The 23,490-nt window shown below is 40.4% G+C and overlaps 1 protein-coding gene across 3 annotated transcripts; it reads left to right on the top strand.

The window, feature by feature from the left end:
- Positions 1–541: 541 nt before the first annotated feature.
- On the top strand, positions 542–17,429 carry CCDC196 (coiled-coil domain containing 196). Of its 3 annotated transcripts, XM_040975637.1 has the most exons (11): positions 542–571; positions 3,157–3,310; positions 3,405–3,557; positions 5,164–5,260; positions 5,877–5,927; positions 8,270–8,347; positions 8,561–8,644; positions 9,457–9,516; positions 10,530–10,671; positions 17,014–17,072; positions 17,239–17,429. In XM_040975637.1, the coding sequence occupies exons 2-11, from the start codon at positions 3,264–3,266 to the stop codon at positions 17,356–17,358; spliced, it is 891 nt and encodes a 296-aa protein (XP_040831571.1). In that variant the 5' UTR covers positions 542–571; positions 3,157–3,263; the 3' UTR covers positions 17,359–17,429. The 3 variants fall into 3 exon arrangements, with proteins under 3 accessions (XP_040831571.1, XP_040831570.1, XP_040831572.1); XM_040975636.1 differs by lacking the exon at positions 542–571 and having other exon boundaries at positions 3,059–3,310; XM_040975638.1 differs by lacking the exons at positions 542–571; positions 5,877–5,927 and having other exon boundaries at positions 3,059–3,310.
- Positions 17,430–23,490: the final 6,061 nt, after the last annotated feature.

The following is a 23,490-nucleotide window of genomic DNA, read 5'->3' as shown; positions in this document are numbered from 1 at the left end:
CTCTCCTGCTGCTTCTAGCTTGTCAATTACTTCTGGGGAAAAACTGTCCAGCTGCTGATTTGTGCCATGTAAAACCTGCAATTTCCAAATTCACCTTGACCCATTGCTCTAGTTGGCAGTCACTTCACTCCTGCCCAGCTGGTTTCCGCTTCCACAGCCTGGGTGTTACTCTCAATCTCTAGTCATCACTCATCAGAGGTTCATAGCATACCATCTCAAACAACAAATGACCTAACTTTCTACTTCAAGAAAATAGTACCTAATGTCCTTCTCTTCCACTTTTACCAGTTATTCACAGCTTCATTTTCTCCTGCCCCTGTTCAGAGCATAATACTGTGCACCATTTATTACCTTTTAAGGTTGATTTTGGTTTTGTTTCTAAGCTCTTCACTATAATGTCTGTGTACATGATTACAAGTCAACTTTGTCCTCGGAAGCCACATTCCAAGCTAAAGACATGGGCTTTGGAATGTGAAGAAATGTAAGTTGCTGATTGGTTACAGTATAGGCCACATCAGAATAGTAAGTGTTCTTTCTGTTTGAATCATTCACAGCAAGGACAGAAAGAAAGGTGAGTTGGGTTGCTGCCTACTCATTAAATGTTTTAAAATTCTATCATAGTCCTGCCAGCCAAATGTCAGAATATGAAATTTAAAGAGGTTATGCTTTAGTGATCAATGCCATTTTTGTCCTCTACTATTTGCTGCCACTTGCCATATACACAGTTTCAGCTGCTATTAATAATAATTAGTGTACCCAGTTCCTTCTTTTAATTCTGAAGAGTTTGCTCACTCTCATTAAATCTGAAATTTTTATGGATATAAACTTTTTATGGATATTCCTAGGGAAACCAATGTGAATTATGGTTGACATGGTAGGACTGTTCTAATTTCATACTGGTTGCTAATGTGTGCAACTTAGAAATGACACATGCAAGTATTTTTTTAGTGAAAATGTTTGCAATGACTGTCTAAAAAGTTTTTAAGAATGTTCAGTTATATTTCTTTACTTGAAAGAGCATCAAAGAGAGACAGAGATCCTCCAGCTCTAATTTCACTCCCGCCAAATACCTAGAAGAGCAGGCTGTGGTGTCTTCTGTACCACAATGTCTGCCCATAAAAAAAAAAAAAAGAAAGTTCAGTGTGTAAGATACTTAGGGGGAATTTATATCCTCTTTAAACTGGGAAAGATCCAGGTTCTGTAGGAACATGCATATTTGTAAGTATACACATTTAGAAAGTCTCTTTTTTCAAAAGAAACTAGGAGAAGATGGTGAAGAAGGGAAGAAGAGTATAAATTTACAAACACAAATGAGATCCTGGGGTTTTTTCAAAGATCTGTGTAAATCAAGAGCTCTGATATTGAAGCTTCATCATGATCACAGAAATCAGCTTTTTAAAAAAAAATCTAATTGCTGAATTAAAGCCTTAAAGAATTCTGGAACCCAGGGCCTGGCGCAATGGCGCAGTGGTTAAGGTCCTCGCCTTGCACACCCGGGATCCCATATGGGCGCTCCCTGCCTGTGGCCCGGGAAAGAAGTTGAGGACAGCCCACAGCTTTGGGACCCGGAAGAGGCTCCTGGCTTCAGATGGGCATAGCATAGGCCGTTGCGCTCACTTGGGGAGTGAATCATCGGACGGAAGATCTTCCTCTCTGCCTCTCCTGCTCTCTGTATATCCGCCTTTCCAATAAAAATAAAATAAATCTTTTTTTAAAAAAAAGAATTCTGGAACCCAAACCAACCAAATAAACCTCATTGAAATGTGAACCACATAGCATGAGCCATGTAATTTACCTGATATTATATCTCATGATCACAACAAGCCTATCAAATCAGCATTCTCAGTCCATTTTTAAAGAGAAGAAACAAAGGCCTGAGAATTTGGTAACCTGTTTATAGTTCTCACAGCGAAAACAAAATCCAAACCAAGTTCCAACAACATAAGTGTGGCATTATTTATACTACAGTATCTTACGTTTTAATTTTTCCAAAAAGAGAGTAATAATTATTTTGGAGAACAGCCCTATGAACTGGCTGGAAACGCTCAGCAAAAGAGATTCTGACAAGATTTAATTCACATTTGAGAACTTTCCTAAGAATATGACTCTAAAACTGCACTGAAAGAATGTGTCAGAGATAATTCAATTCAGTCCCTGGCATCAGTCCTGCTCCAGCCCCAAACCCAGCCATTGTTGGCATCTGGGGAGTGAACCAACAGATGGGAGTTTCTCCCCCACTTTCCCCTTCTCAAATCAATAAACAAATAATTTACAAAGTTTTCAACAAAAGAAATAAAGGCATAAAATATACATATGACTAACTCTTCGGAATAACGTCTACTCACTAAATGACATCATGAAGATTTCAAGATCCAGACATTTTTTTAAAGAAGAGTTCTAATGTAAGAGAAAAGTAGAAGCAATATCAGTTTGAAATATAATCCTAAAATTACAGGTTTCCTGGCTATGAAGGAACATGGAGACAACATGGATCTTTCCAAATTATATCTTCTTGTTATGTTTTTGATATTTTTTTACCTTAACATTATTCTCAAACATGTTTTAAGGATTAATTGCTTAGTTCATCTTATCTTTACCATTTTAACCTCTATTTACTTAAATGTCATTTAGAAATATCCCTTAACTTGGGAAAATTCACGATGGACACACATTATGAACCTAGAGGGGAAAACAGAGTGGAGGGGGGAATCTTGGGGGAGGGGGTGAGCCCACTGTCAACTAAATTGTACAAAAAAATTTTTTAAAGAAATATCCCTTAATCCTAAGATCTCCAGAAGGTAGATTCTTTTGTCTTTCTCTTTCCTTCATTGATAGACTACAGTGGTCTGCCCTATAGATAATAGGCATTCCCCATAGGGTTGTCCATCACAGTGTCAATGAGTTAATTTTTTTATAAGCTACGCTTTTCTAACACAATAGGAATGCCATAACACAAACATGCTGCAATTTTATTCAATTCAAGACTTAAAAATTAGAGTTTTGGGATTTGAGTAAGGCTAAGACAAGAATTGATTGGGCGTAGCTAGTGTTTTTAGACAACAATGTGTCATTGATGTTGGAGTTGTGTAGAATACCTGCTGATGCTGTGGGCCATTGTGACCTCAAGCTGCTGCTAAAATCAGTCCAATGCAACAGGCGTTTTAAGAACAGCAGCACAAAAATGAGGACTTAACTGGATGGAAAATAAGGCTCATATTTTCAAGAAGGCCTCTTTATTCATAGAGTAAGCATTTGCGTTCAAGATGTCAAGTGGTGCAAGCTCTTCGGGATCTTACTTGCCCTCAAAAAGGTGAGTTTCTGATGGAAAGACGCTAAATGGTAACTATTCTAGAAGGAAATGAGGATCTTTCCTTATTATCCCTGGCTAATATCCCTTCCCACAGAAGTTCTAAAATAGATGACAACTACTTGAAGGAACTGAATGAGGACTTAAAGCTAAGGAAGCAGGAACTACTTGAGATGCTAAAACCTCTAGAAAACAAGAACAACCTCTTATTCCAGAAGTTGATGTCCAACTTGGAAGAAAAACAGAGAAGGTAAAGGTTCCACAGTGAGGATTCCTAGTTAGAAGGACTCCCGAGATTTATCTCCATAGGATGGGCAATGGCTAATAACAATTGCTGGCTTTGTTTGTTTTAAAGAAAAGGTTGGACCCTCAGCTTTAGTAAGGTAAGAATTTCTAGACACCAAAACAGTCCACAACGAATTTTCTGGGTTTTTTTGTTTTGTTTTGTTTTAGTAATTCTGTGACTCAGCCCATCACAAGGCTATAATTGTTAGTCTTCCCCCTTGAAGCACCCACCTCTGAAACATGTAAGAACCTTTAGTCACCCAAGCCTACCATGATTACACTGATTGTTTCCTTTTTCATATTAGTAGACTCACTTTAGCATAAATGAGTCTTGTTTTAAATGCCAAGACGTGAACGTGATTCTTTTTCTGAGCCAAGGAACCCTCTGGATTGGGGTCCAGACTCTAAAAATACATTGCAGTTGATGTCATAATTACTAGAGTTCTTACTGCTCTTAAACCTATCAATTATTTGATTCCTTTCTAGTCTCAGGAATGTTGTTCTGCAGTTCTCTAAAACCCCAAGCTCCTTGAGATGCCTGTGATAGAGTATTGACAGAAGGTAGAACAACTTACTTGATGGTTCATTCCCTAAATGCCTACAATAACTGGGGCCTGCACAGGCATAAGCTAAGAGCTAGGAACTCCATTTGGGCCTTCCATGTAAGTGGCAAGTAATCAACCACTGGAGTTACCAGTTTCTTCCCAGGGTACACACAAACAGCAGGATTTGGGAGCAGAGTCGGGACTGGACCCCATACATTCTGACATGAGGTGTAGATATCCCAACAAAGCATCTTAATGCCTAACACCCACCACATAAATTTTAAAGGATATCCTCTTACACAGACAAAGAATTGGTATTGATTACAACATTGTTTGAAATTTCTTTATGGCTTTGATTCTCTAGGGACTACCACAAAAATATTAGTGGTTTCCACTTGAGCAAGAACCTCGGAGCACACCCTACATCCGGGACCTGGGGAGGGTGGGAAATTGGGTGGGCCTTCTCCCTTAATGCCCCCCTTTAAACATGAAAGAAACAATACGGAAATAATAGTCTTACCCACTTTCCTATACCCCTTGAATCTTTTTACCCCAATTAACTATGTAAAGATTGTCAAAAATATAATAAGAAAAAGAAATATTATGAATAAAAAAATTAGTGGTTTCTTCCCAAAACTAAAAAGTCTGTATTTGGAGAATCAAGGGAATTAGGAGGAGCTGGATGGCCAGGGGAGCTAGATAACTCTGATATTTATCCTGAAGACATCAGGTTCTTGAACCTCTTCCTTTAACAGGGAAGAACCACCCCTTTCTCTCCAGAAGTCATACCCCAAAACATTTCTGAAGGATTGGAAAGCTGTTGGAGACTTAAGAGCATGAAATCCATTACTGAGTAGATAGCTAATAAAATGCCAATTAAGAACAGAAGCATCCTACTTACATAGACCTTGCATGTCCAGAAGAAACTTCTGTACCTCCAGAGATCATGGCCTTCATTGACAGTCTTTCCACTGTGGAATATTGCCATGTTGGAGATCTGTATGTTTTATGATGTCCCTCTTCTAGTTTGCAGATCATGAGCCAGATCATGGCAGGAAAGGGGTCTGATGAATCCCCAGTCATGGAGCTCATCAAAGAAGCAGAGGAGATGAAACAGAACCTGGTAAGCTGTTGGAGATGGTCTATGGAACAGCCTCCTGCAAAGGACTCAATTCCATCATTGTTGTCAGGTGCAGAAGATGTGTTTCTAGCATGTGATGCTCCAACACATTTATCTCCTTGGTTTAGACAGTCTTAGGAGATCTAAAGAAGTAAAATGGAATATAAAGAACAAGACTAGCTAGCAAAAAATTTTTTTACTTAATTTTTTTTCATCTAGAGTTTAAAGAATACAAGCAGCTTAACTCTTCACACTTCAGAAAGAATAGAAAATACTCATGAAAGCAAAAGGAAAGAAATAAAATTAGATATTAGTAGGGCTAAGCCCCGGAGAAATGTTTATAAATTAGGAACTCGTTTGTTTTAATACCAGCTTACAATCACTGTAATTAAAGTTATTTTTTAAAATAATAGCTTGCTAAAAACATTTTTGCCATTAACTTTGTCAAACTTATCTCTCATGTTCCTGGATTTTGGCCTAGGCCATTCATTGCCCTCCTCTGTGGATTACTATGTCCATTATCCCTGTCCCACCATTGTCTTAGTAATTTCTTCCAACTTCACTCTGGTAGCTGAACAAACACATGTTTCTGTTTGTTTGGTTTTCTGCCCTCCCACAGGAAAGGAAAAACAAGATGCTTCGGAAAGAAATGGAGATGCTATGGAACAAGGTGTGCTTCTAAGGAGCTCCCAAAAGTATTGCCCTAAAGATAATGCGATGAACCCTCCTTTCCGGTGGCCCCCACCTTCATTTTTTTATTTTTCATGTCTTTGCTTCTGCCCCGGCCTCATTCCAATCTATTCTTCACATACCATCCAAAATTATCACTTAACAAAACAGGACATGTTACTCTTCTTATGAAAAGCCTTTGTAGTCAGTCATTCATTATTGTGGTACAATCTGGCTCACTTTTCATATCTCCTCTCCTGGAATTCCTCCCCTTGCTTTATATAAAACCACACACTGATCACCTATGGTTCCTTAAACGTGCCAAGCTTTGTTCTATCTTAAGGCCTTTCCTATTATTTTATCCTCTGCCTATAATGTCATTTTTTTGTGATTGGCTCATTCTCATCTTTCAGGCCTTAATTTAAATATCACCATGTCAGAGAAGTCCTCCTACTCTGTTTGTGCCCTCCACAGCTTTCACAACCTACTATTTTTTTTCATAAACTTTTCATAAACTTATATTTTTGAATTATTAATGTTTAACTCATGTCTTATCTCCCTGTTTCATTCTAGAATATAAATTCCTCCAATGTTTTGATTACTTCGAACTCTTTGCACCTAATACGATGCCGAAACAGAGTAGAGAATCCATAAATTCAAGTTGAATGTAGGAACCAATGAAACCCAATTCTAATGTCCCTATGACTTTACTATGATTGCTACATTGCTTAAAGCTATTGCTGGGAAGCCGGGAATAAGGGGAGGAATTCCTTTGTGGACTAAGTCCTTGAGATAACAGTGCTTTTTCAAAGACTCTGTCACTGCAGGAGTGGATTATGTCTTCTGATACAAACGTGCCATGTGATTTCTGGTTGCCTTTTTTTTTTCAACTCACTTTTCCAGAAATGATCAGGATAAATTCCAGTCATGCGTCTGGTACCAAGATCAGTTTCTGGTTGTCAGTGGCAGCTACAGATCACCTCTGTGAAGTGACCATGTTAGTTCTCAAGTAGGAAATGTGCCAGCATAGTTCCTATATCAAAATCAGCCTTCTCCAGAGCTCTTAAGGACTTTGTACAAGGGATTGTCCATCCATCTTATTTTAAGACCAACTTTCCCTACCGAATCAGCGAGGCTTGAAAAAAATTAATGCGGGAACTGATGCAATAGCCTAGTGGCTAAAGTCCTCTTCTTACACACCCAGGATCCCATATGGGTACCGGTTTGTATCCTAGTAGCCCCACTTCCCATCCAGCTTCCTGCTTGTGGCCTGGGAAAGTAGTGAAACACAGATCAAATCCTTGGGACCCTGCACCCACATATGAGACCTAGAAGAACCTTCTGGCTTCAGATCAGCTCACCTCCGGCCATTGCAGCCACTTGGGGAGTGAATCGGCAGATAGAAGATCTGTCTCTTTGTCTCTCCTCCTATCTGTATATCTCACCTTACAATAAAAATAAATCTTAAAAAATTAATAGGAACTTTGTTTTATCTTCCTATCTTTCTTGCTGCAAGCTTTCTGAGTGCCCTTGCTTTTCTCAGACAGGGAGAAGCAAAGAGCAACTTGCCTAGAGACTAAGAACTCCAGCTTCAGAGTCAGACAGATGTGGCTGAAATACCAGCTCTGGGAGCAGGTCTTTGGCACAGCAGTTAAGATGCCACTCTGGATGCCAGCAGCACTGTCAGGGTGCCTGGGTTTGAGTCCTGACTCTGCTTCGGACTCCAGATTCCTGCTACAGCACACCCTGGGGAGCAGCAGGCAATGGCTCAAGTCCGTGAGTCGCTGTGATCCACATGGGAGACCCAGATTGAATTCCAGGCTCCTGACTTTGGTCTGGTCCAATTTCAGCTATTGCAAGCATTTGGGGAATACACCATTTCATCTGTCTCTGTTTCTGCCTCTCCTAGGGTGTCTCTCTGCCTCTCAAATAAAAGATAAATAAGTCAATTTTTTAAAACTTAGGTAAGATAGATATGTAAGTATATATTCTAGGTCTGCACCTTTTTTTCACAGCTCTACAGGTCTCAGTTCTCTCATCTACAAAATACAAATCAAAAAATTCTCAAATAGTCATTAGGGTTAAATGTAATGTAGTAGAGTGAAGCAAGTACTGTAGTAAGTGGTTTAGAGTATCATATAATAAAGTTGACTTAATGGCTTCCATTATCAGAAGGTTCATTTGAGAGAGCAAATAGAAGGGTTCATTTGGGAGTTCACTTTTCCCTGTCAGGCCTTGAGAAGTTGCTGACTGGCAGGAACCAAAAGCCTTGACCCATTTTGGTTTTCCACTGCTCTCATTAACGCTCACTAATTTAAACCTTTGCCAAAATGTCCTCCACAGACATTTGAGAAAGAAGAACTCCGTGATCAACAGAAAGCACCACAGATAAAAACCAAGGAAGATTTTGAGGATGAAAATGTAAGTGAATTCATGTGTTGAAAATTTCAAGACGGTTGATATCATGTAGCAGGAACCACGCTGTGGACAATCAGGACTAATTTTGGATGCTAACAGGTAGCATCTGGGCTACTCAACTAGGGGTGTGTCGTGTCCGTTTGCTGAGTCATAACACTTCCTTCCTGGGACCTTCCTGGGACCTCCCATTCCCTGGGCTTTCTTTTTTTGTCCTAGGCATCCAAGTCCCCCTTACCACCAAGGAGGACCAAGAATGAACTGGAGATATTATTTGCAGAAAAAGTGAAGGAGATAAAGAAGGTAATACAACCATTTTGAATACTAGTAGCTCTTAGAGCTCATAAATTAGAAAACTTTAAGGCAGCAGTATCAGCTTAAACTATGGTATGCTCCTGATTCAACGCAAATTTTTATATCTGCTATCCCTAGGATACTGTATTTCAGTTAGACTGACATCATAACTTCATGGAAAATTACGTTTAAAGTAAGAGACATTACACAAACAATGACAACTCCACAATAGCAAAAAATGCCAGCATCTTTGAAAATTTATTTGGAAGTATTTTGTTTATATCTCATCTTCTAGCAAGCAACTCATTCACATAAAATGATCCTATTGATTTCACAATTCATTTACCTTTTAGAGAATGGATTGTGTAGATGAGGCCAATTAAGATAATTGTATAGGGTTTTTTGTTTTCTATTGTTTATAGATTTATTTTTGTTGAAAAGCTGAAAGAGAGTTCTTCCATTCACTGGTTCACTTCCCAAATAGCTGCAATGGTCGAGACTGGGCCAGACCAAAGCCAGGAATCCAGAATATCAAATACCTGGGACATCCTCCATTACTTTTTCAGGAGCATTAGCAGGGAGCAGGATTGGAAGTAAGAAACACCCTGAACTTGAACTGATCCTTTGATATTGAATACTGATGTCAGAAGCAGTCATTTAACTTACTGCTCCACAACCCTGGCCCCAAGAATTGTATAGTTGAAATTGATTTAATAGTCAATTTATGACATCATAATTTTATAAAATATTTTCAGCATTTGAAGGAAACTGATTTCTGATCTTGATTTACTTTGTCACCTAGAGGCTCTTTCTTCCACCAGGAAAAGCAACAGAGGAAAATGGAGTGGGTCAAGCATCAGGAACAAGCCAACATCCACCAGGTACTAAGGTCTTCCAAGCCTGATATGAGATCATGCATACAAATAGCCACTTTTAGCTTCACACTGTTATGACAAATCCTTTCATCCTATTTACCACTCATCTGGCTAAACCAAATGTGTGATCAGCAAATGGCAAAACAAATCCATCTCTGGCTCCACCATGAGTAATTTAGAAGAGACAGTATTTCTTCTTAGGTTCTTGATTTTTATTCTGCTTGAAATGGGGCACAAAAACTTTATCCAAGCCTTTAACTTTTTTTTTACTTAATTATTTATTTGAAAGGCAGAATGGACAGTGACATCACAAGATCTTTCTCTTGCTGATTCATTTCCCAAAAAGTTCATAACATCTGAGGCCGGTCCAGGTAGAAGCCAGAAGGCTAGAATTCCATCCAGGACACCCACATCAGTGGTAGCAACTCAAATACCAAGGCCATTCTATCCCACCTCCCAGAGTCTGCATTAACAGGAAGCTCAAGGCAGAGCTGGAGCCAGGACTCAAATATGGGCATTCTGAAGTAGAAAGTATACGTATCAAGTAGAATATTAACCACTCCACTAAATGCTGACTTCTACCCAGCCATTATAGACCAACTTAAAAAAAAAAAACAAACATCTATTTGTTTTCATTGGAAAGGCAGTTTTACAGAGACAGACCGAAAGATCTTTCATCTGCTGGTTCACTCCCCCACTGGCCACAACGGCTAGAACTGAGCCAATCTGAAACCAGGAACCAGGAGCTTCTTCCAGGTCTTTCACATGGATATAGGATCCCAAGGGTTTAGACCATCCTCCTTTGCTTTCCTATGCCACAAGCAGGGAACTGGACTGGAAGCAGAGCAGCTAGGACACGAACTGGTACTCATAATGGGATGCTCATGCTTGCAAGCAGAGGATTATCCAGTTGAGTCATAGTGTCAGCCCTTATGTTTTACTTTTGATAGAAGAATATTCAGGTAACACTAAATTTAAAGATCAATACTATGTAATTTTTTTAAAATGTCCTCTTTCAGAATGACTTTCACGGCAAAGTGATTGAGCTGAGAATTGAAGCCTTAAAGAACTATCAAAAGGCCAATGACCTGAAATTATCACTATACTTACAGCAAAATTTTGAGCCAAAGCAAGCATTTTTAAATCTTCCAGGGTTCCAAGGTACGTACAGCGTCATCAATATGCAGTTTGCGGTTTTGTTTGGCTTGTTTTACATCAGATATTGTATTACTTATAAGCAAGCAATATCACGCCTGGAAACAGAAAGTTAAATGTTAGAGGTTTTTTCACTGTCATCATTATTGTTATTACTAAGGAGCTGTCATACCAAGGTAAAGATTCTCTATGGAGAAAATTGTTTTCCTTTGTAAAGACGAACTACTATGTATATTGGTTCACTTTTCATTTTTCCTCTTTTACTAAGAATTAACAGTTCTTTGATCTCATGAATATTGTTGGAATTGATTCCACTACCTCAGAGACATTTCACAAAAGCTTGTGAATTTTATCATCCCTTGTTCTTCTGGGAGTTTCACAGCTATCACCCCAAAATTTTGTAGCATCACTGAAGGAAATCATATTATTTTCCCCATAAAATATAGAGTAAATGAGTGGCTCTGAAAGGCAGGAAAACAATTTTCAAGTATTTATGTATCTGAATTGTCTATAAGAGTACTTCAAGAAGTTCATAGAAAAGGAGCTAAAAGGCTTATTTTTATGGAAACAATTTTTGAAATCCACATTTTTTAATGCTTTTCAAGAGCTTCTCTTGTGTGTGTGAATACAGATTTTTCATGAACCTGCTGATGCCCTGGGAGTCAGGGGGATGGGTAGTGGATGAAGGCTCAGGTGGTTGGTTTCCTGCCACTCACATGGGACCTGGCTTCAGCAAGGTACCCTCCCAACTGTTGCAGGCATTCAAGGAATGAACCAGGGAATGGAAGATCATTGTCTGTTCACCTTTCAAATAAAGAAAAAAAATGAAATGTAGATGAAATAAATAGATGAGCAAATCAAGGGATAAGGAAAATAAACTGTAGCCAGGTAAATACATGAAGTAGCACAATGGAAGTAGTTTATAGTTGCTAGAGGTGGACTATAAATTTGGTTTGAATTCCCCCATAAAGAAACAGAACACATAGACACACTGCTGTTCTTTGTCTCTTGAAATGTGAGGCCCTATGCCACGTTAGAGCTCTAGAGGGAATCGGCCCTAAACCTTGCACCTCCAGAACCATTAAATGCAAGACTTACATATAAGTTACATTAGGACTAGGCATCAGAGTTTCCTAGAAAAAAAATTATGGGAAAGTGAGCAGAAATACAGGCTTTATATCTGTTTTTTGCTTTAATACTAGCATGAATATGGAATGAAAAAAAAATACAGAGGCTTCCCTCCAGTAGCTTGTGGTTCTTTTCTATTTCTGACTTTTGATCATTCTCAGAGGATTTTTTTTTTAATAGCTGAACCCAACCATATCAGGCAACACTTGCCAATTTTTCTTTTTTTGGATGCTCAACAGCAAGAAGCTGGACTCAAAAGTGGAGCCAGGACCTGAATCCAGCACAATAATATATGCTGTGGGCCTCCTAACCTCTAGATCAAATGTCTGCTCCTGTAATCTTTTTTAAAGATTTATTTTTATTGGAAAGACAGATTTACAGAGAAGAAGAGAAAGAGAGAAAAATCTTTCATCCTTCCATCCACTGGTTCACTCCCCAATAACCGCAATGAGCTGAGCTGACCTAAAGCCAGAAACTTCTTCTGAGTCTCTCTCACAGGGTACCACGGCTCTGGGCTGTCCTCCTCTGCATTCCCAGGCAACAAGCAGAGAGCCGGAAGGAAAGTGGAGCAATCCCAACTGGTGCCCATATGGGATTCTGGCGCATGCAAGGGGAGGATGTTAGCCACTAGGTGACCATGCCAGGTCCTGTAAGAGCATCTTAAGTGAAAAAATATATACACTTGGCCATAACAGGAAAAAAAAAATAGAATAAACATACAAAAAGAAAGTGAGAAAAGCTAAATGGATAGAAAGTGTAGAAGCTTGAAACCTATTTTGTCTTTATGAAGAAGTACATTTAGCAAGACAGACTTTTTGTTAAATTTTATTGGAAAGTCAGATACACAGAGAGGAGGAGAAACAGAGAGGAAGATCTTCTGTCAGATGATTCACCCCCTAAACTGTCACAACAGAGTTGTACCAATCTGAAGCCAGGAGCCTCTTACGAGTCTCCCATGTTGGGTGCAGGGTCCCAAGGCTCTGGGCTGTCCTCAACTGCTTTTTCAGGTCACAAGCAGGGAGCTGGATGGGAAGTGGGGCTGCTGGGATAGGAACCAGTGCCCATATGGGAATCTGGTGCATGCAAAGTGAACACTTTAGCCCCTAGGCTACGGCTCTGGGCCCAAACAGACTAATTTAAAGAAAACCAGTGCTAAATTAAAATCTTCTCTTTGATTCCGTTGAATTTGAATGAATTATGAAATAATTTTCTCTGTTTTTTTTAATAATATTTAGTGTTATGTTCCAACACCTCCTCAATTTATTCTAGCTACCACCTAAAATTATCAACTTTTCACCAACTTTTGGGAACTAGCAATGTAACAGAAAAAGCATTCAGTTTAGAGTGAGGTGCATGAGTTGGAGGTCCTGCTTTGAGACATATCAGTTATTTGACCAGGGCAAATCGTTTTGTCTCAGTTTTTTTTTTTTAACCACCATTAAGGAAATAAATATTCAGTGTTCTGGTTAGGATGCCAGTATCTGACAGTGGAGTCCTGGGTTCGGTTCCCAGTTCTGGCTCCCAGCTCCAGCTTCTATCCAGTACAGAGGCAGCTGTGACAGCTCCAACATCTCGGTCCTTGCTACCCACATAGAAGAACTTAACGGGGTTTCCAGCTACTAGATGAGGCGTTGACCCAGCTCTCCTAATGGCTGGCATGTGAGAAGTAAAGTATTGGATTGGCACATGTATGCTCCGTTTCTCCTCTCAAAAGCAAAATCCAAACCTAATCTTACTATACTATAGAGCATATCGGAAACCTAGCACTTTACATAACCCTCACCTCGATTCTATGGGCTAGATGTTATAGAATCAGAAACAAGCTCACGGATGCCAGGAGACTGAATATATAGTCAAAGTTCATTTCTTAGACTAGATTGTAACAATAGGTTGCAAAAGTGTGTGATTCTTTTTTCATTCCTTTTCCATCTCTAAATGCTGTGCTTTGAATCCAAACCAGTACTCTGTTCATTTGTTCACGAATAAAGAAGTCTCCAAAAGATTGAGAGATTTGTATTTCTGCATTTATCCCAGTAGGTGGCACCAATCACATCAGGCTTCAAGTCCATAAATAAGTAATTAGGAACGTGAAATGCTGTGGGAGACATTGGCCTTCTCCTGCCATCAGGACAAAATGTACCATATTTATATTTCAAATGAAAGAAAAAATCCTATTAATGTTTTGTTCCACACTCTGTGGTACCAAACTGTACTCCTGGCAGCCTTGATTAGACCATATTAAACTGTATCCCTGGCAGCCTTGATTAGACCATATTAAACTTGGAGTTCTGCTGAACAAGCTCTACCTATTATTCTACTTCTGGATCTATATTCCCTCCATTCCAGAAAAGTCACTGCCCACTTCCTCCACAATCTTTATTCAAGATCGCTTTTCTTTCGTACCACAGATAAATCAAGCCATTGGGACATGAAAGTAAGAAACGCATTAGGCAATTGCATAAGGTGGTGATTATTTGAAGTTAAAATACTTAAACCTCAGATAGTATTACTTTTCCTCCAGATTCAAAAGAATTGGATTTCATAAATCTAAGAGAAAAGGTGGATGTAATTTTGAACATTTATCTGCCAATAAATCAGGGTATAAGCCCTTCTGTTCAAGGCATTTCCAAGTACAAGGAGGGTTTATACCACTGTTTTTGGCAAAGAATCCTCCCTCCCTCTGTCCTGTGTGCTGGTTGGCTGGGTTGCCGGTGGTGTGATCTATTTATTCGGCAAAATGCAAGCCTGTGTTAATCTTACTGACTTTGTTACACTATAAGCAATGCCTGCTTGCATATTCCCTTGAGGCCCAGATGTCACATTACCATTGCTTAGCAGACTGCCTCACCTAGTCTTCTAGAAGAGAAAAAACATTTTTGTGTTATTTACACCTGGGTGTAGATCTTTTGGTCTTCAGGTCATTTTTGAAAGCCTTGTTTCTCCCCCAGGGTAAAACTGCAACTTGACTCATGGGAAAATGGCACATATCCTTGGCTTCTATAGAGTTAAGAGGACAATTTGTGACCTTTGGCTGTCACCTATCTTAGAGTGCAGAGGCACAAACATTCTCTATATTTAGCTGAATTCCCCACTATACCTGCTGCTGTTTAAGGAGATTTATCTTCAATAACACTATAACTTGTGATGTTTGACTTTGACAGCTGTATTTTTCTCCTCCCTCAACAGCACTCACTGCCAAGCCACAACCTCTTAGCATTTCCTTGAATTCTTTTGAGAAGAACTAGGAGGTTTGACACGAATATTATGCTTGCTACATTTTTCAATTCAAATTAAAGCTCAGGGAGGTGGGAAATGAATACTCTTATTTACTGTATAACTGCGTCTGTTCTGAAGGTAATGCATTCTTCCTGGTTTTAACCTTTCCTTTCTTTTAGCATTACTCTTCCTCATGGCTAAAATACACTTCAGCAGGTGCTGCTGAAACGAAAATAGTAGTGTCAAGCCAAAATGTTGGAAGGCAGGGGCGGAAAACTGCAGCTACCTCCAATCTAGGACCTTGATAAACATTGCTCTCAAGCACGGACTTTTTTAAACTTGGAGGCCATCTGAGCCTTCTCAATATTAAGGTCAGGTTTAGGCATTGGTATGTTATGAAGCTAATTTCGGAGCTAAGTCACTCTCTTCCTATAAAGTGTCACATAATTACAAGGGGAGAATCCAAATTTTTCTAGGCCTGGTGCAATGGTTCAGTGGCTAAATCCTTGCCTTGCAGGTTCCAGGATCCCAAATGGGTAATGGTTCCTGTCCCAGCTGCTCCACTTCCCACCCAGCTCCCTGTTTGTGGCCTAGGAATGCAGTAGGGGATGGTCCAAAGCCTTGGGACCCTGCACCAATGTGGGAGACCTGGAAGAGGCTCCTGCATCCTATCTACAGATTGGCTTAGTTCTGGCCATTATGGCCACTTGGGGAGCAAACAGATCTTTCTGTCTCTCCTTCTCTTTGTAAATCTGCCTTTCCAATAAAAATGTTTTTGTAAAAATACAAAAAGTTTCCCCCTAAATATATAAATTAAAACAAAAAATAAACTGTACCTTTCTTAATCTTAAGGTATTTAAGCAAAAATATTTTTGAGACTCAGGGAGGCAAAGATTAAAAAAAAAAAGCTCAGTCTAGGTCTTCAATGTGGGTGTCAGAGTTTTGATGACTTGAGCCATGAATGTGGCCTCCCAGAGTCTGCATTAGTAAGAAGGTGGAATCACAAGCTAGAGACCCAGCTACTCCAAGGTGGACATGGCATCTGAACCATCTAAATGCCCACCTCCAGGATTAATTTAGTGGCTGACAATAGATCCTGTAATTTGTTCATGTCACACACTCATAAAATAGTGAGCTGTCTAGTTTACCTAGGTACTGAACAAAAAGATCCCCAGCTGAATTTGAATTTCAGATAAACAACAGAATTTTTAGTACAGCTGTGTTCCAGATTTTGTCTGAAATTATTTGACAATGAAGTTCAAGTTTAACTGGGAGTGGGGGGTCTCTATATTTGAGTTGGGCAACTGTTAAGACAAACCACAGAGCCTACCCTACAATTCTTCAACTTTCTTCTTTTTACTTCCCCTTTCCCGCTCAACTTGTGCCAGTCATTCTCTCTCCCTCTATTCCTCCATCCCTGCTTTTATCTTTTGTTTTTGTTATTCACCATTGATCATTGTTGTAGAATACAGAGCTGGGTTTTCTGAGGGTGTGTATATAGGCACATGATTTACCATTCTTTTATTTAAAATTTATAATGGGTTAAAGGTGGGGTTGTGGATATGAAATCCTACATCTCAAGTCTGGGTGCCTGGGTTTGATAATTAGCGTCATCCCTAGCTCCATTTTCATGTGAATGAAGACCCTGGAAAGCAGTGGTGATGACTCAAGTAATTAGGTTATTGGTACCCTCCTGGGAGATGTACAGTGAATTCTCAGCTCTGGCTTTGGCCTTGACCACTGCAGTTATTTGGGGAAGTGAACCAACTAAGGGGAGCTTTGTCTCTCTCTACCTGTCAATATAATTTAACTATAAGCTCTCAGTAGAAAAGAAGTCCAGCACCCCAATTAAAAAATATTATTTAATAAAGTTTTTTTCTGAAAGGATAATTAGAAAATTCACATCACAAGTATGCTGTGATGAATGTAATAGCCATATAACTCAAAATAGGCCTCCCCATCCCCATCAACAAAAGCCCTCATTTTCCTAATGTTTTTCATCAGGTACAAAGGGGACCACAACTATGGACAGAACAGTTACTGGCAGACATGACCCCAATGTGGTAAGAACTTTTTTTTTGTATTAAAACAATCAAACCCCTAAATAGATTTTTAGAATACATTTGCTAGCCTACATGCTAATTTAATATTTTATAGAGGTATTGCCAAGTTGACTGTCAGGACACTCAAAGTTTTACCTTTTTTGTTTGTTATTTTCTTATCATCTAGAGAATCCTGGGATCAAAGTCCTACTCAGAAGAGCAGGGGTCTAAAGGAAGTCAGTTGGATGATATAGGAGGAAGGCTCTTTTTTCTGAGGTCACTGCCAGATGAAGCTCTGAAGGATTAGAAGACTTTGACTCCATTTGCTTTGGACAGATTTAAAGACTAGCACAGCCATTTGTGTTCATTAAAATCTCTCAAACCTTTGCATTAGTGCTGTTTTCCCTCTCTTCCATCACAAATCTGGGTGGAAACGTTGGATGCCTGGCCTTAAGCATGTCAGTCATTTAGGGATTGTAAACAGCCTCTACTTTGGTCACTTTTGGGTTTTAAAAGACTAGATTCAATCCACATTGGGATTTGTTAACACTTTTGTAAAAAAGGAGTTTTTCTCCACCTCTGAAGTATTTAATTCTAGACAGATGCATCAAATGAGCAAAAGTAAGTACAAAATAAGGAAAGGTATGTTGTAAGACTGTTCTTCCTTTATCATGAATAGCATCCAACTCTTCTTAGTAATCTAGTCTACCTTCCAAGTACTACTGTTTTGGTTTAAGCTTCTTTTCCAACTAGATTACCATAGCTGCATAAGCATATATAATTTTTTTTCATGATACAGTTCCATAGGCACAGGGATTCTCCCTCTTAACACCCCCCCCGACACACTGATTTTCCCATGTGATTACAATAGTATAGTCCTTCATCAACAGTCACAAGTCAAACGTTCTGCTAGGTATATTGTGGCATTGTAGTCAATGGTAGAAAGTTTAATATCCTACTGTCAACATTTTTTTTAACAATTTTATTGAAAGTTAGAGATACATACTGTAACATATTTTCACTTCCATGTTATTCTCCATTATATTGTTCATCTATGAGCATATATGTATATAATATGTGTGTACCTATGTATCTATTTAACTTGTATTTTGTATGATGGTTGCCTTATATCAGAGAGAACATATGGCATTTGTCATTTGGGGATTGGCTTATTTCACTGAGCATAAATGACCTCTAGTTGGGACCATTTTGTGCCAATGGTAGAGTCTCATTCTTTTTAATGACTGAGTAGTATTCCATGAGGCAGATGTACCACAGTTTCTTTATCTGTTTGTGTTTTCATGGGCATCTGGGTTGTTTCGATGTCTTTGCTATTGTAGACAGCTGAAGCTCTCCTTTTCTGCTTGACTATTGCTTGACTTTCTTAAGAACTGAGCTTGGTGTCCTCCTATCCTATTAAATTTCAATCCTAGCTGCAAAAAAGAATTCTCTGGTGGGCTTTGAAAAAGTCTTTAAACAACCTAGATCCCTCCTCAGATTAGTTAAATCATGATCTTTGGTGCATGCAGCTAAATCAACTATATTATTTAAAAGTTTCATTGTAAAATTCTAATGCATGGTCACATTGGAAACCCTGCATAAGGGTCACTTCTATCATAATACTAAATGAACTATATTGCCATTATTGGTTAACTCAGCTATTCATCAGGACTATGTCTTGTTCATCTTTTTCATTTTAAAGAGTTATCTTGAAAATCAGAGTTACAGTGAAAGGAACATACCCCCTCCCTACACCCCTCACCATGCTTCCAGCTGCTGATTCACTCCCTAGATGGCCAAAATGGGCCACCCCTAAGCCAGGCGCTTCATCTGGGTCTTCTATATGGGTGGCAGTGGAACAAACATTTGGCCCATCTTTCACTTCTTTTCCCAGGCTATTAGTAGGCAGCTGGATTGCGAGTGAAGTAGCTGGGACACAAATGGGCACCTACATGGGATGTGGCATCACAAGCAGTGGCTTGACCTGCAACACTATAACACTGGCCCCGTCTTCTCATTGTGATATCAAACACTCTGTTCTGGATTTAGCCAAGGAACAGTAAAAAAAATAGATGGCAACAGAAAGTTGAGTGCCAAATCTGAGGCCTCTTAAAGCCATCATGTGCAAATTACCATCAGTTTTCAACCCCTGAGGATTTCAGATTTGTTTCTCACTCTAGGTTGTCTTTAATTTCATACCTCATGCCAATATGGGATGGTTGATTTATAAGGATACAATTTATAATCCAAAATAATCCCTTATAATTTCTGGTAATTAGCAAAATTAGCCAACCAGAAATACTTCTTTATCTTAAGTTTGACTTGAATCTGTAAAGGTATATTTTAAAGCTAAATTTATTTATCTACTTATTTATTTATTTACTTTTTTATTCACTTATCTCCAATATTTACTCACTTATGTGAAAGGCAGAGGTATAGAGGAAGAGATAGACAGATAAAGAAACATCTTTGGGATGTTTACTGGTTTACTCCCCAACTGGCCACAATGACAGGAACTGAGTCAGGATAGAGCCAGGAGCTTGGACCTCCATCCCAGGCACTAAGGCCTTCTGCTGCTGTTTTCCCAGGGCTATTAGCAGGGAGCTGGACAAGAAGTCAACTGGTGCTCATATCGGATGCTGACATGGCAGAATGCAGTGCTACATCTGTGTTACAACATCAGCCCTCTGAAAATATACTTATAGACAGCAAAAGATTTATAAGAAACTACGGAATTTTGGCATTAGACAAAATATTACTGGCCCAGCACAGTAGCCTGCTGGCTAAAGTCCTTGCCTTGCACACCCGAGATCCCATAATGGGCGCTGGTTCATATCCCAGCTGCTCCACTTCCCATCCAGCTCCCTGCATAAGTATTAGCCAACCTTGAAACAAATGAGAGTATTTGGTTAGAAAGATATACTGCTTTTATGGTGACAATTTTTTCTAGGGGAAACTGAGCTTTACGCTAAGTTTTGATTACATGGAAACCAATTAATATTTAAGAAAAGCATGACTCTTTTGAAATTTTTTTAAATGTCACTTAAGCATCCCTCTTCAGTTTTCAAGCTTGAGACTATCTTTACTTGACTTACATATTATGAATCCTAAAAACTGAAGGCAGTATAGACAAATTCTTGTTAAAGAACAACAACAACAACAGAAACACTAAATGTGTTGCTACCAAGATGGCTGCTTACAGGTACCTAACACCTGTATGTTCCACAAAAATGCATCAACACAATGGACAACCTCGTTTAGACTGGTGCAATTGGGAGTGAGCTCAGGAGAACAGCAGGGAATGAGCACAGGCACAGTGTAAGAGGGACTAACACAGCCGCACAGACAAGGGAACACTGTTTCTGTCACATTGTCTCCCTGGTCAGGCCTTCCTCCTGTGCAAGAGTTGGCCTCCATTAGTATCAGGGACACCTACAGTCTTAACTGCAGGAGATTCAAATACAGTCCTCCTGGTCACCCGAGCCTAGTTAAGCTGTCTGCCTGCTGCTCATACAGCCATACCACAGAGGAGAAATCCATATCACGCCCCTCTTCCACCCACAACCTAAGCCTCAGCTCTATGGAACCATCTTGAAACTGGAAACACGTGCCAAGTACATCCTGCTTGAGGAGCCTTAGCTCCTGTCATCTCTATCGTGGTGGCATGCTGTTGTTAAGTTGGGGTCACACACAACAGACATGAATCACAGCCAAACTGCTGTGAACTTAGGATGCAGTTCTCTATATCCTAGAAACAACCTCTTTAGGAGGCTTTCCACCTTCCATATTACACTGCAGGAACCTCATCCCAGTTTCTCAAAGCCTCATTTCAGTGTCTTAGCACTGGAATCCATGGATTCAACAGAACCCTAAGCCATTCATACAAACAACTCATCCCAGGGATCCAGCCTGGTTAACCATGTAAGTCAACATATGAAGTACATGCAAAAACCTAGTGCCTTGTCCTCTGCTATTGTTTTGTGAAACAAAAATGCCACTTTTCTTCTGTGAATAATTATGGACTATTTTATGCGGAAAGGGTATATTTGAAGTACAACACCACTTAAAGGGTGCTAATTTAATCTACTAGCTTTTATTTAAAGGATGATGAAAAAGGTAGGTCGAGTTGTTTAAAGTCACAGAGCCTAGTGGTAAACATCTCTTCAAACATTCATGGTGTTTTTTATTTAAAATGAGGTGCTGTAGAAAATAAAGATAGGTTAGAAAGGTAACGATGTAACCAATTATTCATCTTTGAGATAAAGGAAATCTTTCTGTTTAGACATATCTTTCTCATCCATCTCCCTCATTTTGAAACTAGTTAAGAATCTATTTGCCACCCGGATCTATGGTGATAAGTATGGGAATGAATACATGATCTGGTATGAAACTTTTGTATATTACTAAAAATATTAGCAAATATGCATCCAGAAAAAAACATGAATTGGGGCGGATGCTTGTCATGGTGACTGGAACCCAGCTTGGGGACACATTGAGCCTGGATGGCAGTCTCTGCTGGGTTTTTCTCGGGGGTCTTCCTTCCAGCAGGCCCCAAGACCATGGGGAGGTCGGTGGTGAGGTAAACAGTGTTCTTCTGTAGCAGAAACACTGGAGACAAACTGGTGGTGAGGGAGGTCTGTTTGACAGAAGTCACAAGCTTATATAGGGTAGGAAAAGGGGGCAGGCAGAAGGGCAGTCCTGACAGTACTTCTGACAAACAACATCATTATGACTGGCTAATAGATATGTCTCTCTCTTTAGATCCTCCAATGAAATTAAAGGCCATGAAGCACAGGAAGCAGGGGAAGCTGTATCTCAGGGCAAACTCTGTTGCCTGGAGTAGTTTACCAAGGAAGTCCCAGCACAGTTCATTATAGAAGCAGATAACTGAGACTGGGGTGCAGCCCACCACTCTTGCTGCATGCCCAATGAATAGGCCATGTTGGGGTCTTGGTTAGCCAAGATATTTTCATAGGTTCCACGGGGAATTGTGGTATGCTCTGTGCAGTAAGGCCTCCCACATGGGCTAGGAAGACACAGATCAGGATGATCTCCCATGTTTCTTATTCCAGCGTCCTGCCAAAGTAAACCCTAGGAGGCAAGAAGTGATGGCTCAAGTAGTTGGGTTCCTGCCAATCATGTGGGAGACCCTTATGGAGTTCCATTCTCTTGGTCTAGCTTAGCCTCGGTTACTGCAGGTATATGCTTTTGGAAAAGTTCTCTGTGTCTCTGCATGGAGTAATTCATGCCTCAAATGGAGCAACAAGAAACAAGGGTTCCCACTGTGGCACAGCAAGTTACCCACCTGCAACACTAGCATCCTTTATGGGTTCTGTCTCAGCTCCTGGCTGCTTCAGTTCTGATCCAGCTTCCTGCTGATGCACCTGGGTGACCCGTGGAAGATGGTCCAAGTCCAAGGGCTTGGGCGGCTGATTCACTCAGGTGAGAGACCTGGGTGGGAAATTCCTGGCTTCCAATTGGCTCAGCCTTGTTGGCTGAAATCAACTCTAATTCTGATTGTGTTCCAATGCACCTTGTCCATTTTGGGGGTACTTTGCTTTACATTTTCATGTTCCCACTTTTAATTCAGAAGTTGAAAGGGAGAGGGAAAAAATTTCAGCAACCCACAAAAATAGCCACAGGTGACTGTCAGCAACATTTTACAAAAGGCATTTGGAAATAATCGAAATAAAAGGTATTTTCATGGTCATCTCCTATTTCACAAATACTGACATGAAAAACTCAATTGCTCCTGCAACTAACTGGTTCAGGCTCAGGAGAGAAAAAAAAATGTCGTCTTTCCTCATTCTGAGTGAACTGTGGTGGAGATTAGGTTTATGGGCTGTAAAACTATGGGGTCACAAAACAGTGGGGTGAAGAAGCAGCCCACAGTTTTCGAGATGCCCAGCTGCAGACCCTTAGGCTACCCTTAGCAGGAGTCTTGTAGTAGACCGACACCGCGGGGAGGTGGATGGGGGTTCCTTGGGCACAGGTGAGGCGAGAATCCTTCCTCAGGGCGAGTGAGTGAGGGCGCCAGTGCTCAACATGACGCGGGGCAGGATCCCTCTCTCTTCGCCCACGGCGGGCTCTGTCACATTAGGTGCCGTTCCGCCACCCACGCGGCTTTCCAAGCCACCCTTAGCTTCCCTGGCGCCTTCAGCAAAGCGCCCGGGCTGTCCGGGAGGGCCGCTGAGGAGAGGGCCCGGCAATAGGGAACGGGGAAGCCTGCCTGGCTCCCGGCGCGTTCCCTCCGAGTCGCCGGGCCGCCGGGGAGAGCTGGCCCTAGGCGGCGGAGCGTGGCCGAGACGCCGGGCTCGGCCGGGGATTGCTTCTGTCTGCGGCCCGCGGGAGGCTGCGTTCGGGCCTCGCGCGCACCCGCTCCGCGTCCTCTCAGCCAATCCGGCGTTACTCGCGCGCCCAGGAGCGTCTCTTCCCCCCT

Source organism: Ochotona curzoniae, unplaced genomic scaffold (genome assembly GCF_017591425.1).
Source record: "Ochotona curzoniae isolate NIBS_2020 unplaced genomic scaffold, NIBS_Ocur_1.0 contig_2688, whole genome shotgun sequence".
NCBI classification, from domain to species: domain Eukaryota; kingdom Metazoa; phylum Chordata; class Mammalia; order Lagomorpha; family Ochotonidae; genus Ochotona; species Ochotona curzoniae.
This window is presented reverse-complemented; position numbering and strand designations above follow the sequence as displayed.